General features: G+C 38.3%; 1 protein-coding gene across 6 annotated transcripts in view; it reads right to left on the minus strand.

Moving 5' to 3' along the window:
• Positions 1-1,092: 1,092 nt before the first annotated feature.
• TBL1XR1 (transducin beta like 1 X-linked receptor 1) overlaps positions 1,093-16,639 on the minus strand; it is a 110,451-nt gene continuing 94,904 nt past the window's right edge. For all 6 annotated transcript variants that reach the window (XM_017810729.1, XM_017810726.1, XM_017810727.1 and 3 more), the window contains 10 exons: positions 16,419-16,560; positions 16,062-16,125; positions 15,863-15,960; positions 14,080-14,140; positions 12,759-12,880; positions 12,219-12,293; positions 9,768-9,895; positions 9,423-9,588; positions 8,485-8,586; positions 1,093-6,431 (listed from right to left, as the gene is read on the minus strand). In XM_017810729.1, the coding sequence (XP_017666218.1) occupies positions 6,405-6,431; positions 8,485-8,586; positions 9,423-9,588; positions 9,768-9,895; positions 12,219-12,293; positions 12,759-12,880; positions 14,080-14,140; positions 15,863-15,960; positions 16,062-16,125; positions 16,419-16,560 (985 nt within the window). In that variant the 3' untranslated portion in view covers positions 1,093-6,404. The remainder of the gene's footprint in view (positions 6,432-8,484; positions 8,587-9,422; positions 9,589-9,767; positions 9,896-12,218; positions 12,294-12,758; positions 12,881-14,079; positions 14,141-15,862; positions 15,961-16,061; positions 16,126-16,418; positions 16,561-16,639) is intronic.

Raw genomic sequence — 16,639 nt, forward strand, 5'->3', positions numbered from 1 at the left:
TCTACCTGAAATACTGTCTCCTCTTCACAGGATGGATCTGGGCACCACCACGACCCAAACACAACATATATGTAACACACCACCACCCCCTGGTTCCTGCATCTCGGGGTGGCTGCTCTCACAGGGAGGATTTGCACTAATGAAATCTCAACACACACAAACCCTCTGTCTCGTGACATTAGTCAGTACAGACTGTCTTGGAAACATGAAATTGCTTCAGTATTTCTCTCTCAAAATCCATGAGATGACAGAGGAATCCTGCAGTGCTCTCAGACTCCAGGTGAAGGGAATCCAAGACTGGTTTTACTCTTGCAAAACAGAGCCCCTCCTCTATTTTCAATCCGTTACAGACACTTTACGACAGCAAGTTTCAAAAGATTAATATCAATTGATTTTGATAACGTTACTGAGAAAACTATTACTTCTTGAACATAGAGCAAATCAGTAATGTACGTGAAAAGCAGAAATTTCAACATAAAGTTCTAGAGACATTGAAAATAAACTGAATTCCCTCACTTGGACCATGACCGGACCCACAATTCTAAAGGAATTAAACCATCAATATGTATAGATGGATCTATGTTATTTCTAAATGTGCAAATCTAAATGGCTTCATGTATCTGAAATACGGTAACACAAACAATGTCCCTCTGCACAACCGAACTGAATTGCTCCGAACCAACAGATCTCTCCAACATGAGATTCCTTTACCATACAGGAGCTGCTCCTCCGAAGTCTTCCACACAGCTGGGGTGCAGATGCAAGCACCCCTGGACTCAGTTTCTCTTCCACAAGTGCAGGGACAAAGAGAAGATGAAGCACATAAAACACACATGAGAGAAACCAGTTCCTCTAAATCGAACAGATGGAAGTGGTAGCAGAGGATGGGTCACCATCAGAGGATCTACTGTGTGTCCCCAAAGATCATGCAGCCACACAATGCACTGCCTCTTGCTGTTGTTTACATCTTGTCTTACGTGAAAATGTGCCAAACTAAATATTAAAAACAGTGTTTCAGTCTTTCACTTCCCCAGCCTAATCATCTTCCATCCGAAGTATTTAAAATTACTGGTATATAACATTCAGCCAAGGTAATATCAAAATATATTTTATTCTGGACCTCTTTCAATTCTGATTCAAATTACAGTTGTCAAAGCAATACAATGCAAAGGGAAACTGCAACAGAAAATGTGCCTAGAAGGGATATAAGGGCCTTGGGGACAAATCATTGTGATGTAGAACCAAAATACATCATAAAGTGTAATTAACATGGTCCAGGACAGTATAGAACATCTATATCAGTCTTCTTTAGACAATAATCATGAAAACTGAACAATAAAAGTCCTTTAAACAAGTACAAAAAACTGTCATGGGCTGGTTTACACTTTTACAACAGTTGTAATTTAACTGGATAACTGAAGAAATGATGCAGACATTTTAATCCAGTGCTATAGGTAGGCTCACAGAATTAGACCCAAAGGATTTGTACTCCAAATGAAACCATTACAACTACAATGTCAATGTCAGGAGAGAGAGAAAATTACTTCTGTATTCTAGAATTACTGTTCTGCACACTGCAGTCTGTTGAGGACAAGATTGCAAAGTACACTGGACTAGCAACAACATGCAGACTGTTTTCTTGTATTTATCCACAAATGTCAAAAAACATTATGAAGTAAAAATGAATGATTATTTAAAAAAAAACAAAAACAAAAACAAAAACATGCCTCAAGTTATTGTCAAGCTTCAAACTTAAAGGCAGAGAAAGCGAATTATGTACTCAAAACTACTGATCTGAAGCACTATTAACACTAAATCTGCGATCCGCTCGAAACGGCAGATTTTCCTGGTTCATCTGCCTCCCACCAGACTGACAGTGAAGACAGTCACACTTTCACAGATCGTGGTATTTCAGAGCTTTCTCTAGAGGGAGAAGTGAGGACTGCTCCATGGCTTTCTCCCTACGGAAAATGTCAGGGATCTTGATGGAGATTTACTGCTGTCTCCCGAAGCCATATTTACTTCTAACATGCCACAATGTTGCTTCTGCTTTCTTCAAGACATCTGGAGAGATCCCCCCGGGGAACAGCTCTAGAGGGCTTTTTGAAGGGAGAAGCTATCAGGCTTTTCAGCCAAAAAGGAACACTGGGCTTAAATCCAGCTCTGGCAAAACCCCACGGCAGCCGAGGGGACCCTCGGGTCGAGGGCGATGTGGCTCGTTTTACCTACACGCAACGCTGGGCGGTTCAACACGGCCCCAACGCCTCCAACGCTCGCTCTGGCCAAGGTTTTTCTCATGAAGTGAAAGACAATGGGATTTCTGGTTAGGCAAAGATTGGAAAAACCGAGTCCCAAGGCTCCTCTTTGCTAAACGGACAAAAACAGACAACCTTTTATTTACAGGCTGGAACCCCCAGTTTGCAATCGCAATGAAACCCCTTTCCTTCAGTGGAACCAAACACATCAGCTGCTGAGGCTGCTCCGAAGGCAAACTGGCACGACCGCCCTATGCCACCCACTATTCTTCCTAAACACAAAGAACATTTCAAAGGTACAAAGTCTCATCAAACACCCTAGCATGAGGTAAGCAGTGTAAGGAAAAAGGAGTGCTTTTTAAAAATGAAAATCAATTAAAATTGGTAGAAATCTTTGGCCTTTCTCTCAAGATGCATTAAAGTGTCACAAAATCAAGAAACATGCTTCGAAATGCCATGTCATTCTGACTCTGGTAACTACTACCTCCCCTCCACCCAACCCAGAAAAAGAGGCACTTTTAGTGTTTCATATAAGATTTCCAATCATCTAGTAGACACGGTAAATAACCCTGCACAATGGTAGTCCCAGAATAAACTCAGTTTATCAACATTACAAAGAGTCTAAAAAAGCTTTTATGAGGACCTAGATATTCTCTTAACTACACTAAGAAGTCCACTGGTTGGGAATCTTTACATCAATTTAAAAATGCAGAAAAAGTTAAAGTAAAAATAGGAAAAGAGGAACTCTACAGAAACCTGGATCTGATCATGCAGAAATGAGAAATGGGATTCTCAGATTGACGCGAAGAAAGACAGTGAACTCGACAGCAGTTCATTTCTTATCCCATCATTAATTCTTAGCCCAGTTTTTCCCCTTCCTTTTATCCTCTGTTTGGATACTTTCCCATTATTGTGTTGAACTGGAAAAAATAGGAATACTGACTCCATCTGTAAGACTAAGCATGTGTGTACATGCTGCACAAAGTCAGGGTCTTGCTGCCACTTGGCATCCTCAATTTAAAGGAACAATTTGGATGGTCCACCTCACTATTGAATACGAGGCCTTTGTGCTATAAAAGATAGTAATTCATGTCGTAGTTCTCTCTTTTTTTGTTGCCTTTTTTGGTTCATGTGATCACAGAACCCAGCACACCTTGCACACGTGCGGTGACCGGCGTATGGAGCGCGAGGCGAGAGGCGGCAGGAGCAGGAGCAGCACTGTGGCATGGCAGGACAACAACAACAGCTACGAATCCTTCCCTACTGGAAACTGGCCTCACTCCAGGCAGTGGGACACTGCTGACCCACACCAGGCTGGGGGCTCAGCCCGCACATCCAGAGCGCTCCAGCCAACGGATCTGATGTTCCTGCTGGGCTGTGCCTTGAGCCCCTGGCAACCCTGGCCTGGTGACACTGGAGCTCTGGTTTTTATCTATTTCTGAGTGTGTGACACTATGCTTAAGCAACTAGAATTACAACCAAAACAGTTGATGATTGAGAAAGAGGAAAATGGCAATACCCTAAAACATGGCTGTGTGATTTTGCAGCTATGTCACAGAATTCCACCACAATTGTTTAGATTGGCTGAAAGAATTGTCCCAGTAAGTTTTATGAAAATGAATAAACTGTCCATATTAAAATACAAAAGTACTATCAAGAATCACTTCTGACTTTCAGATTTAAATTCAGTGCAATTGACAAATGCATTGCTAAACGAAAAATGCAGCTTAAACATACTCAAAACATTTGTGTCTATTCCTGGGAGCACAGTTTAAAATTATTGCACAGAATTTTTTTTTATTTTTATTTTTTTTTCATTAAATGACAGAGGTCAGCCACAGTCATGGACCTCCAGCAATAAAAGCAATATTTCAAGTGCCAGACACTCAATATATTAGGTTTCCTACATATTGTAACTCACAGGGTAATTGCTCTAAACATTTGCAATATGCTCCAAAACCCTAAAAATAGCTGGCACCGAACCACCGCAGATAACTGTCTTTATGGATATGACTTTGTGTTGGTTTTAAACGCTGTGTATGACAGTAGCATAATCCTGGGGTATATATAAAGAATGTACTGTTGACTTGTCTTTACCACTGGCAAATTGCTACCCTACCTTAGCCAAACTCAGACTTGCTTCAAGTCGTGTTTATTTCATGGAAATAGCAGAAATCGATGCCTAAAGAACAATGGTTAAAATGTCAAAGCTGCATTATCTCAATTAAATGAATTTATACCTAACTTGGAGAGGGGGAAAAACCCCGAAATGAATAAAAAAATAGGTTAGAGACTAACAATCATAAGCCACAAAATTAATTGTGATTGAAATAGTGTTATAAAACTGATAACTTTGCAAAGCTCTGTAATATAAACCATTCCTTAAGTAAAATGTCTGTGACATAAATTTGACAACCTCTCTTTTTATAAATTTACACTCTTGGAATCTTATGCAAGACATGATGCAACCTTTTTGACTACACATACGCGTAAACACAACCTCATGCTATCATTTACAAATAAAATCACTATCAATATACTTTTAATCACATGAGCAGAAAAAGGTTTGCCATATACATCTGTCATTGTAAGAAAAATACTTGATATTGTAAACAGAGTAAAAGACACTATATAGTAGTGATTATTAAAAAAATAGCAGCTTACATCTACCCTACATTTGGAAAAAATGTAGTCACAAGATACAATGAACTGCAGGACTGGAGCAGCAGGGCAATTAGTGCAAGTATTCATCTTTTAAATAAGCTGAATCACTGCTATTAAAATAAACTTGAAGCAAGTCCTCTGTTTCAGATTTTTTTTAAATCTAAGGTAGTAAACATTTTGCCTCTTAATGGCAGTGTTATCAAATATATGCCAAAGATTTTATTTTTAATAAAGAAAAATTACATGAAATACTTTTAATACTGGAGTTTGGTTACAGTTATACATCTAAGCTCCTACAAATAATGATGGGCAACTCTTAAAGAAGCTGTGGCATGAACCCTTGTCCAGAAAGATCTTAACCTCTTAAACAAAATCCCCCAGCTATACTTTGCTCCTTTTCACAATAGTGCACAATTTAACCATATTTTAGCTATGGTCTTAAAGCAACAGAAGATGCACTTTTTTTCCTCTTTTTTTGTCTTCTTTTTTTACTTTTTTTTTTTCTTTTTTTTGCATCCCTGTATTTTTTTCCTGCGTTTTTATGCCCTTCTGGTCTTAAGATTGGCAGAATTATGTCCCAAATAAGAAACTACTGCATTTCAGCCATGTCACCAGAAAAATCAAACATAACCTTATACCCATTACTGTCATACTTCGTAGATGAGCAGGACGTGAAATACCACGCCTTGAAGAAGGATGGGTTTTTTTTCTTCTCTCTTCATAATCCCTTTTCCACCCTCCCTCTGTTCACAAAATTGCGCTCTGGGAGCCACAAAATGTACCAAACATTATCAGGTTCAAACTACCTCTTCAAAGAATGCATCAAAACACGTTTCAAAGAAACGCACTTTTTTTTTCCAAGGTGAAAAAAACATAAAAAAGAAACTAATTCAATCCCTTACTTCATGCATCCATAAACTTAACCAAAACAAAACAGAAAACCCAACGTTTAAAAGCAAAGAAAAAAACCTACTGCTGCAGATTTCTGTAAGTCCATTTTCTCTGTACACACAAAACTGTTCAACTACTGAGAAGGAAAACAAAAATACCCCACAATCCGTGTGAGAATGGATTTAATGGGGGAAGGGGTAATGAAGGCTGCCATTAGTATCTTCTGAATTTGGTATGTATATGGGTCTGCTCTTGTATATGGTATATTTCTCTCTCTCTCTCGCTCTCTCTTCTGTTTTTCATATCCAAAACCTTTAAATGTTATTTTGGGGCACAGCAGATTCCAGCACTTGGTGAACAGGATTCACAAGCTGTGACAAAACTCTGTCATCCTCTTCAGGGTGTAATTTTTTTTTTTTCCTCTTTTTTTTTTCCTTTTTTTTTTTTTTTTTAATATATACAGTATATTCTTTTACATTTGGCTGTAGTGGACTGGCCATGGTTCGATTGGGACTATAGCAGTACATGGGTCAGGGACAGTCATTTTGGCTATGTACACATTCATAGTCGGTCCATGGCTTCCAACTAGTAGCGCTATTTCCGTAGGTCTAATACACAAACCTGCAAGAGAAAGAGATAAAAGGTACAGAAACTGCACAATATTACATGTTTTTACAATTCTGCATAAAGTATCCGAGCAAAACCTAGGACACAGGCTGTGTGAGTTTAACCTTGTATCTGTTAAAAACAGATTAGGGAGAAAAACGACCAGGTGAGGTCTCTTTGCTCATGAATGTCCAGCCAGCCCCAGGTGCTGAGGGCACTGCTGCCTAGGGAATTACTATCAGAACAGTAACAATGTCTTATGTAAGATGTTTGTCTGTTATTTAATACTCTGAGGCTGAGAACTTACTTGAATCATAAACTCATAAAATGCCTGGGTTGGAAGAGACCTCAAAGATCACCTTGTTCCAATCCCCTTGCCATGGGCTGGGACACCTTCCACTAGACCAGACTGCTGAAAGCCCCATCCAACCTGGCCTTGAACACTTTCAGGAATGGGGCAGCCACAACTTCTCTGGGCAACCTGTGCCAGGGCCTCACCACCATCACAGTAAAGACTTTTTTCCTAATATCTAACCTAAACCTGTCCTCTTTCAGTTTGAAGCCATTCCCCCTCATCCTGTCACTAAATTCTCTTGTAATCTAGATTATAAAAATACAGATTCAGTAAAATGAACTCAAAAATCTGTGGGCTGGGCAAATAGTAGAATTGATCAGAATAATTCTGAAAAAAACAGTGACAGTATACAAATTCTAGTTTTAGTCTTCTAAAAATCTTCCCTAAGTAGTGCTTATGTGTGTGTCAGATATAGAAATCTATTAGTAAAATATAAACATATACAAGGTACTACCAGCTGTAAGTACAGAGTGGATGAGAAGGGCTTTCAATAGTAAACAATATAAAACAAAGTAAGCCCAAAATTTTTAAAAAAACAGAAAGTAAGTGAATACAAATCTATTGCAAATACAATCAGCCTCTTGGGCCAAATTAACTGGAGGACTGGAAAGGTTACACAGCATGTATAAAAAAGGGTCATCTAGGGGGAATGATAATTAATTTCTACTCAGGATATGCCTTGAGCTTTTGTCCTTTTATGATATTGCCTACACACTTACAAGACTAAAATGATATGAAAGACCAATCAAAAATAATTCTCTAGAATTTTGGTTTCTTAAAAGCCAAAACTTCTATTATCTGTTCTGAACTCTTAACAAGATAACCTTACTTAACAGCACAGAGCATGCAGGAGGGAGAATGCTTTGCCACCTCTGTTAAGACACTACCTGAGACTCTGGACTACTAAACTGCCAGGATTGCTTTTGCTGACTTTGGTAAAGGAAGCTACAGCACTTCAAAACACAATTCTTTTATCACCCTTATTTTCTTTTAATTTTGCTTTTCCTTAGGCTCTCTTCTCCATGCTTTGAAAACCATGGTGAGAGAGAGGGAAGCAAAAAACCCCTGTATTGTGCTCATTATAAAGACCTCCACATTCACATTTCACTGCAGTGCTCTGCAGGGCAGTGTCAGAGCAGCCAGGAGGTGATGCTCCAATACCCCACTGGGAGATGATGGTGGGGGCATTCATGATTAGTTAAACGTATGATTTTATTCCCTCCTTTTTATTAAGCACAGTAAGCAGAACATTATTTACATACAGCTCCTAACATTTTTAGGAACATTTTAATTACAAGCATTCAGAAATTTATACTTTGTTTTGCTGCTGAATGCAAGGCAGAGGGTATGTCTTTTCCATCATGCATTATAATAATATCACCTACACTGAACATTTTCACTTGAAAAGGGCAAAGAGGTGAAAATGAACTTGTTTCCAGAGTGGATGTACTTCCATAGTAAGCCCAGTAGGAATAGAAAATATAAATTGGTGGCATCTCCACCTTCTGAAGTTTTTGGAGGGCTTAGAACAGTGATGCATTGAACTGGAATAAAGACATTTTTCTTACAGTACTCTTACAGGTGAAAACCTACACGTGAGCTAGCTGTATTCAACCTTCAGCTAGAGAAGGAAATTTTGTTTCTGTTGTTAGTCAAAAGATTTTCAGAAGATGTTTGTTATTAGAATGTCAGGCCAAGTCAAGCAGCACTTACTGAACCATCTGAAGCACTTGCTCCAACTTTGTCTCCTGCTGCATTCCAGCAAACCTCAAAAATCCCTCCTGTTCCCCGATAACTGTGAACTAGGGCACCTGTCTAAAAAGGGACAAAACAGGTAATTAATACAACAAAATTGAAGTGAACAAGTACAATTTTACATGTAAAAATTCCCCACTGCTTTTAAAAGCTGAAATTCTCAGAAGAAAATGGTCCAGGTGAGACTTCTGGACAGTCTCAGCACTGTGTTAAAGAATGTGATGCAATTATTGCATCCTGAGCTCTTGTGTTTGACAGGGAAAACTGGGGATGGTCACAACTACTTCCAATTACTAAAATGAGCCTTTTGAAAATTAATACCTAATTCCAAGTAGCCAGAGATTGCATCATGTCTGACAACAAGGTCCTTAAACTTTCAATCATAATAAACCTGTTTATTTTTGCCAGAAATACCAAACAAATAATAGTGTCCTATTTTACAAAGTTATGTAGAAACGTTTTGTCGTCATCATCTTCTCTCGCTTTACATTCTCTTGTTTCTCAGTGAAATTCAGTGAAACAGCTAATCAGATTAGTGTTAGTCTACATCCAGTCATTTTTCACAAGAAACCTGTTTTATCAGGAGTTGAAAGTTCAGAGTTAAAGACAGTATTTGGATGCAACGTGTTATTGGAGACATTTCGCTGAGTGTTTTTTTGTTGGTCATTTTTTGGTTGGGTCTTTTTGGTTTGTTTGTAGGGGTTTTTCTGCTAAGTAAAGACAATATTAGGATAATTATTACTTCACCATAGGCAAGCACTCAGGTGAGAGGTTAAATGTATATCCATGAACAGAAGTAACGTTAGAACAAACATGATAGAGCAACAAAGGTTGGAAAGGTGCTGATGGAAAAGACCAAAACAAAGTTCCCAACAGACAGAAGAGTATTAAAATACCTGTGTATTCCAGATGTGTACACATTTATCAAAGGAGCCACTGGCCAGATACCTGCCATCAGGACTGAAAGCTACACTGTACACAGGTTCTTGATGTTTTGTCAGAGTATGAATACAAATTCCTCTGTCTACATCCCATAACCTAACAGTAGAGTCAAAGGATGCACTGTCAAGGAAAAAGACAAGAGATGAATTGTATCTCAATTCAACATATTTTTGTTACTAATACAAACAGAATATGACAAAGTATCCAACATGCTTCAAAACATTCAGTGAACCTACATTTATAGAGAGTCAAGTAAAAATAACGTTTAACTAGCATTTTAAACCACGATTAAATAGTACCTTGCTAACATAAGATTGGCATTTGGATTATTTGTTCCTGGTCCTGTAGGACTCCATTTGATAGTATAAATTTCTTTGTTGTGTGCTTGTAAATCATGGACACAACTGTCTTGTTTCATACTCCAGATCTATGATAAAAAGGGAAGAAAACACAAAGATATTTAGCACAATATTATACTAAAACACATTTTACATCTTTCTTCTTTATCATTTGCAGGCTGATTGCTACCTTTTAAGCCACTCAAAACATTTGCTATGACTGCTGGGTTCCTAGAGTGATTATGCCAAGTATTATTCCAGGACCTTCTTTGGGTTTTAAGTCCCCCAGTGAGCTTAATGAGTAATAAAGGTGCTGTCTATAGAAACCAGTCTGCCTGAGTTAACTGCAAACCCTTGAAAAGTGCAGGGATGAGAACAGATGCTGAAATGAGAAGAGCAATATGAATATGTTCATGTCTGAGTTAACAAAACATCACAGTCCTATTTTTAAATGAACTTCTGGTTACACAGACTCAGCAAAATAAAGGGATAGTAGAGAAATTTTCTGCTTTCTTACAAACCCATAGACACATACTGCAAAAACTATTATGGCATTTTCCTGGTTTATTAGGATTTACATTGCCAGGTGTGTGTTCAGTATTCCACACAGGTCATTAGGACTCCAACTCCTTTATGATCATATTCAACAAACAAAGTAACTTTATTCTATAAAGAGTTTACACTGCCACTACAGAGGGGATTTTGCAGGGCTTTTATACCTTTTCCTAAATCTGAAACTTGATATGGCAGTTAGCCATCTGAATGCTTTTTTTAATGATACGTGTTTCAGTAGTGCTTTTAGCTCATCATTTGTTAGAAAAAGTTAAAGAAGCATGCTCAGGCCCAACTGTATTTAAGATGCAATTGAGGTGCATGCTTAAATAAATGATGCTTCTCAGAACTGCTGCTTCACTGAAGAGGAAATTGATTTTCAATGTGCAGACAGAATTGAAATTGTATTTCCAGTTTAAATTGATGAGATCAAAATCTAGCTTCTCTTCCCAAAACTAGTATAGATGAAAAGAGTCCATATCAGCTGCCCTATGGAACATCGAGTTGTCATCACAAGAGACAAAACTAAGTAGATAAATCACTAGGCACCTTACATGTGCTTCAAAACCTGACATTTATTCCTTCTGCCATTCAAAAGTAAGTGATCCATAAGTGATTAGTGATGTGTAGACTTATCCTCAAGCACTTGGTCTTTGAACTAATCCTGAACAAAACAATAACACTCATTCCAGCCTGGGCTGAATTCAAAACAGTGACTGAGCTCTAGATTGGAATTCATCACACTGGAGTTTCAGCTGTTTAAGTATTAAATACCTAGCTTAAACTGGCTACTTTGACTCCATCCATTGCCAATGGAGAACAACTGATGCTCTCGGGGGTTTAACTCATCACACTTGACTTAAGACACAACTTAGGAAAGGATGAATTGCTCTTCAGCAGTGCTGGACACTGCTGACTGAAGATGTCTAGACATCTAGCTTTAGACAGGAGGCTTAATGCTTAAATGTTTATATTTAGATAAGGTGATTTCCATTGCCAGAGGCTGATGGTGTGCCAGCAGGAGGGATATGTGGCTACTCATTCAGCTATTCCCTGTCCCTGATTAAACAACATGAGCTGGACAAAATTAACTGTCCCAAGGGCTGTAGCAGGACAGCGCTGTCAGTGCAAAAAGTGTGTCCTGAAACCCTACTAAACACAGGACTAAAGCACCCACTGAATGTAAAGCAGTATGGGAGTAATGGGAAGCATCTGTGCCATGGAAGCAGCACAGGCCTGTCAGGCCTCATTTATTCAAGTGCATGTAACCTGGAGGCATTTTTGAAGGGATCTCTAGGGTGCCCTGAACTCATACGTGTAAGTTACAGTGTCCTCTGCACTCAAAGGTTTGCCCCAGTTCTACAGGAAAGCAGGTTGCTATGAATTATAGAATGACTCCTGATGAATTGGAAAAACCAAGGAGTGCACACAGCCTCTGAAGAAACAATATGCCAAAGATTTTGACTAGAAAGAAGGAGAAAACAGGGCAAAACCAGGAAAGGAGCAAGTCACCCATTCTTGTATGTGCTACATGACATGCATTCCAGCTTTTTCTTTTAACCAAAAGCAACCATCAAGCGTGACAGCCTAATGATTAATGACCTGATTCTGTAAACAGCTAAAAGCACCTAATAAATCATGCTCAGAGTCTCAGGGTGGCAGCCTGTAACAAGTTCTCTGGACCAAAGCTTGGCTTTGATTAACATGGATTTCTAGGATTGCCTAACCTTGTTACATTAAGAAAGAGCAAATATTGGACAATGCATTGGGAAGCACAGTGATACTTCTGGATCGTCCACATGAATGCTGTGCATTCCAGAGTCCTTCAAAGACAAGGGCCAGAATCAGAACTCCCATTACCTTTAGAGTCATGTCATCAGAGCAGGATGCCAGGAGATTACCAGTTGGATCCCATTTGATTGCATTTACTTCATTCTAAAATTGAACAATAAGAGTAAGTTGGAGTCTTCACTTCCATTACAAATGACAGCTTACAAAAGACAAAGTTGGACAGCAGTTATGAGTATGTGCATAATTGTCAGGATTTTAACATTTAATTTTCATTCACAGCTTTGCCTTCAACAACAACAACAGCTTTTTTCTACCTGTTCACCACATTTTCCCATGCATGCTTGTACACCACATAGCAAAGTTTTAAAGTTACCATGTTTCTTCTTCTAAAGCTCACTTTTGCATTCTGGCACTGGCAAAAGAAGCTGCACGTGGGAGTCAGAATTGCTCTAATAATCACAAAGACTACAGTTACCATACGCCCTTAACCACGACTACCTGTATGTGCACCTATTGCCTGTACAAGTGCTGTGTACTGGCAAGTTTACTGGGCCCCCAGTCTCTCATTAATAAAAATATCAGAGCAATCCCCAATCTTCCAGTACTTACTGTGTGACCCTGGAAGGTTTTGATGGGCCTATCTTGTCCTAGTTTACAAACGTGAATACACATGTCTGTACTGCAAGAGGCAAATGTGTTGTTACTCTGCCAGTCAACATCTAATGCTGGTGCTAAAAGAAAAAGAAAGACATTTAAAGCCATTCCTGTATTCTGCAGGAATTTCATGTGCAAATTCAGCATACACCACCTTAGAACAAATGCGAACAGGAAGCAATGATTAATTTTACAGCAGCTCTGAAGATAATCAAACACTATGAACAGTAAGAAATGCACTCAAAATGAGTTACACAAAATGAAACAAAATTTAATATAAGTCATTAAAATAAAGAACATATCTGAAATCGAAGTTATACAGAAGACAAGGCAGCAGGACACCAGGCTGCAGTTAAGCCATGTGTAAATAAATCTCAGGAGTCAGCACAAAGAACAGGTTCCCACAACTTCACACGTTGTCACACATGAGCTCATCTCCATTAACAGCCCCTGCCCGTGCTGATAGATGACAGCCAGGGAAAGGTAATGATTTACTTCCTTTCTTAATTCCAGTATTATAAGGTGTGGTAACTTGAAGCTTAATCATGGGCAACATATTCCATTTGATCAAGCCAGATATTTATGGCAGATAGCACTCAGAACTGCTTGGAGTAAATAATGAAGTTTTTTTATTGTTGTCATGCCACTGGAAATGTAGTGTGAACAGAATGAAGAGTGGAAACAAGACACATTTCTTAAAGGCCCTTCAATGACATGTCCGTCATCCTCTCCCTTCTATTTCCCAGCTGATTCTGGCAGGCTTGCTCAGCATGCAGCCCACAGAGCAATTTGTCTGACCTCCTGTGAGGCTGCACTCTCATCCCAGCTGGCCACTGAACAGCCTTTCAGCTGGTTTGTGGCCAAACAAATTGGGGACAGCATAGCAGGAAGCAAGGAACAATGGGATGCGGGGCTGGGATTACCGTAGCAGGAAGATGACAAATGCAGTCCTTAGGTAATAAACACAAGTCCCTCGTGGCCCACCCACTTGATTTGTCTGCCACTGTACTACAGAAAGTCGGGAATATTTGGATTATTTATCTCTTATGACTTTCACAGAAATGCAGTAAAACTGTGAGTTATAAAATCAGAACAAATCTACCTTTGTTCACATTGTCATTACGAATATGCGAGTCAGTAACCAAAGACTGCCTGTTAGATTTTAAAATGGTGTGAACAAGCACCACAAGCACTGGATCTTTTAACTTACTTTAATAAATAACACTTTTTTCATCTTTTCAGATGACAATCCTGAATGACCAAAATCAAGACTTACCAGAATGAAAAGGAAACTGCTGCTTGGCTTCACCAGTGTGGGCATCCCAAATAATTGTGGTCTGTATTAAACAGATAAATAAACAATAAACAAACTTGTACCAATTGGTAATTTCCCAACAATTACCACCATTCACAAGTACCAGAGTACCTACACTGCTCCCCACCACCCAAAACTGATCCTGATTATACATTTTCAGTGTTTTAACCACTACTAAAGGAAATGGTAGTAGACGTACAGACAGCTGTAGAAAACCTTAATATGTTGTAATATTAGAAAGGTGTTTAATCACAACATTTTGAGGTCTGGAGGGCAGAAGGGAGTTGTGGGCTTTTTTTATTTTTAATAAACAAAAATTAAATAGATTTACCTCCTTAGTCCTATTTATATTCTTGTAATACATTCCATACATCTACTTTTATTTCAAATACTTGAATATTCAGATTGTAATATCAACTACTCACTTGTCCCTAAGGAGATCTTATCAACAACTGGTCACATTCTGAAAGATTTAAGGGTACAATTTTGTTCTGAGCTATTCTCTGCCAATATTTTGGTTAAAGAAATCTTACAGGACAAAATTTGTGTCTTATGACCACTATATTATTTGCCAATATCCCTGATCTACCTCAACGATCAGTGAAAATTTTGACACACATTCAATGGAAGCATGAACTGACCACATAAATAATTTATGAAAAAGAAGCATTAAGGTTGGAACAATCTTTCTGCCAATGCAGAATATTTTTCGAAGCATAAACTCAGTTGCTTTGTCTAGGAAGTTTTATTGACTGAAATGAGGCTTCTATTTTCCTCCAGAATATTTTTCTGCAAATTAAAGCTGTACCTCTACAAAGATTTAAAAACTGGCATAACCATCACAGCTGCCAAAAGAGGAAACACATCCTTTCCATGCTTTGAAACATTCCATTTTCCTTCCTTTGTGCCAGCATAAGCATTTATAAAGCTGGGCACTAAAGCAAACCAGGTTAAATGTGTGCAGGAAAAAAATAACAAATAAAGGAGAGAATTTACAGCTTTACAGTGACACTGACAGTTTTAAGTGGTTGTACTGAGCTTGCAGTTTGCTACTCTCGCTAAGAGAAAGCCTGTGCTGACTTCTGCACCTTGAATCAGCTACTCAACTCTTCTTACACTTTTGAACACTCTATTTGATTCTTTGAATTCATCTTAAGACTATTCTTCATCACTATGTGTCCTTCCTAATATTCATAGAATCTCTCACACTAACAACAGTTCTGAATTTAAAGACCTTGTGAGTCTAAGTTTGTTTAGAGATGTGAAATAAAACACAGTTAAACAATGAGCTCCATGGCATTACACTACTGGCACTTCCCCAGTTACATATATTGACTTTCCTTATATTCCAGCTCTAAACTTTTCAACCATTCTCAGGCTTGACTGATATCCAACTCAGTGATTTTTTTTCCCCTGAGGCTTTGCATAAAGTGCTTCACTAAATTTTAGATGATTTGGTTTTAAAAGGTTTAATGTTTCTGCCTTCAACGCACTTACTTTCCAACTTAGGCTAAACTAATTGCAAAGAGATCCATGGACACTGAAATCTAAGAAATTAAAATATCTCAATAAACTACCATGAAACCCGAAGAAACACAGCTAGAATAACAAGTTCTTTCTAAGTACATATTTACATCCATGCCTTCAGTTCAATTTACTTACTTTTCATAGCTTTGTTATTTTGCTTACAATTAGATTATAATGGTGAAGGAAAGAATTTTAATTTTACCAAAGATTATCTCACCTTGTCCACTCCTGCACTTAAAATGAAGTTTCCTTTCTTGTTCCATTTTAACGCAAATATAGGACCTTTATGTTGCCCTAAGGTGCTGGCAAGATTACCTGAAAATTTATATTGATATGAATACATTAAAAAAATAAAAAACTATGCTGTGAGCCACAATACAGGAAAATATATTGGAAATTAAAAGTATTTTACTTACCATCTTTAGTCCATATCCTGGCAAAGCCATCGTAAGACCCAGTTGCTAGAAGTGTACCTTCACTCTGTCAGCAGAAAGGTCATTTATTTTTTTTTTTTTACCGTATAACTCAAAGCTAAAGAGCACAAATTTCAGGTAGAATACATCTGCATAAGATTTGTGGTATTTATTCCACTGACTACAACTTATTAAAAAGAAGTTCCATAAGTGCAATAGAAGAAATTACAACGCCACTCAAAACAGCAATATTTCAGGTGCCACCAGAGGATGCACCGTTGCTGCCACTTAAAATTTGACTACGCAAAACTGTAAGTACAATTTTCCCTGGGTGTTTTGAGCACTGCCTTTTGTACTTACGTTCCAGTCCAGCGATGTCACATCTTTGTTGCTGGGTACATCCTGCCCTCCTTCCCGGATGCAGTGCCGAAGTACCAGCTGCGTCGAGCCGCTCGTGCTGTTCTCACTGAGGTTCCATATCCGTGCTGTCGAATCTCCAGATCTACAAAACATTATTATATAGTATCATATATAATTATATCACATTATTATTGTTATTATTTTAAAAAAAAATACAGTTG

The sequence above is a fragment of the Lepidothrix coronata genome, unplaced genomic scaffold, assembly GCF_001604755.1.
Source record: "Lepidothrix coronata isolate B3197 unplaced genomic scaffold, Lepidothrix_coronata-1.0 Scaffold29, whole genome shotgun sequence".
Classification (NCBI taxonomy): domain Eukaryota; kingdom Metazoa; phylum Chordata; class Aves; order Passeriformes; family Pipridae; genus Lepidothrix; species Lepidothrix coronata.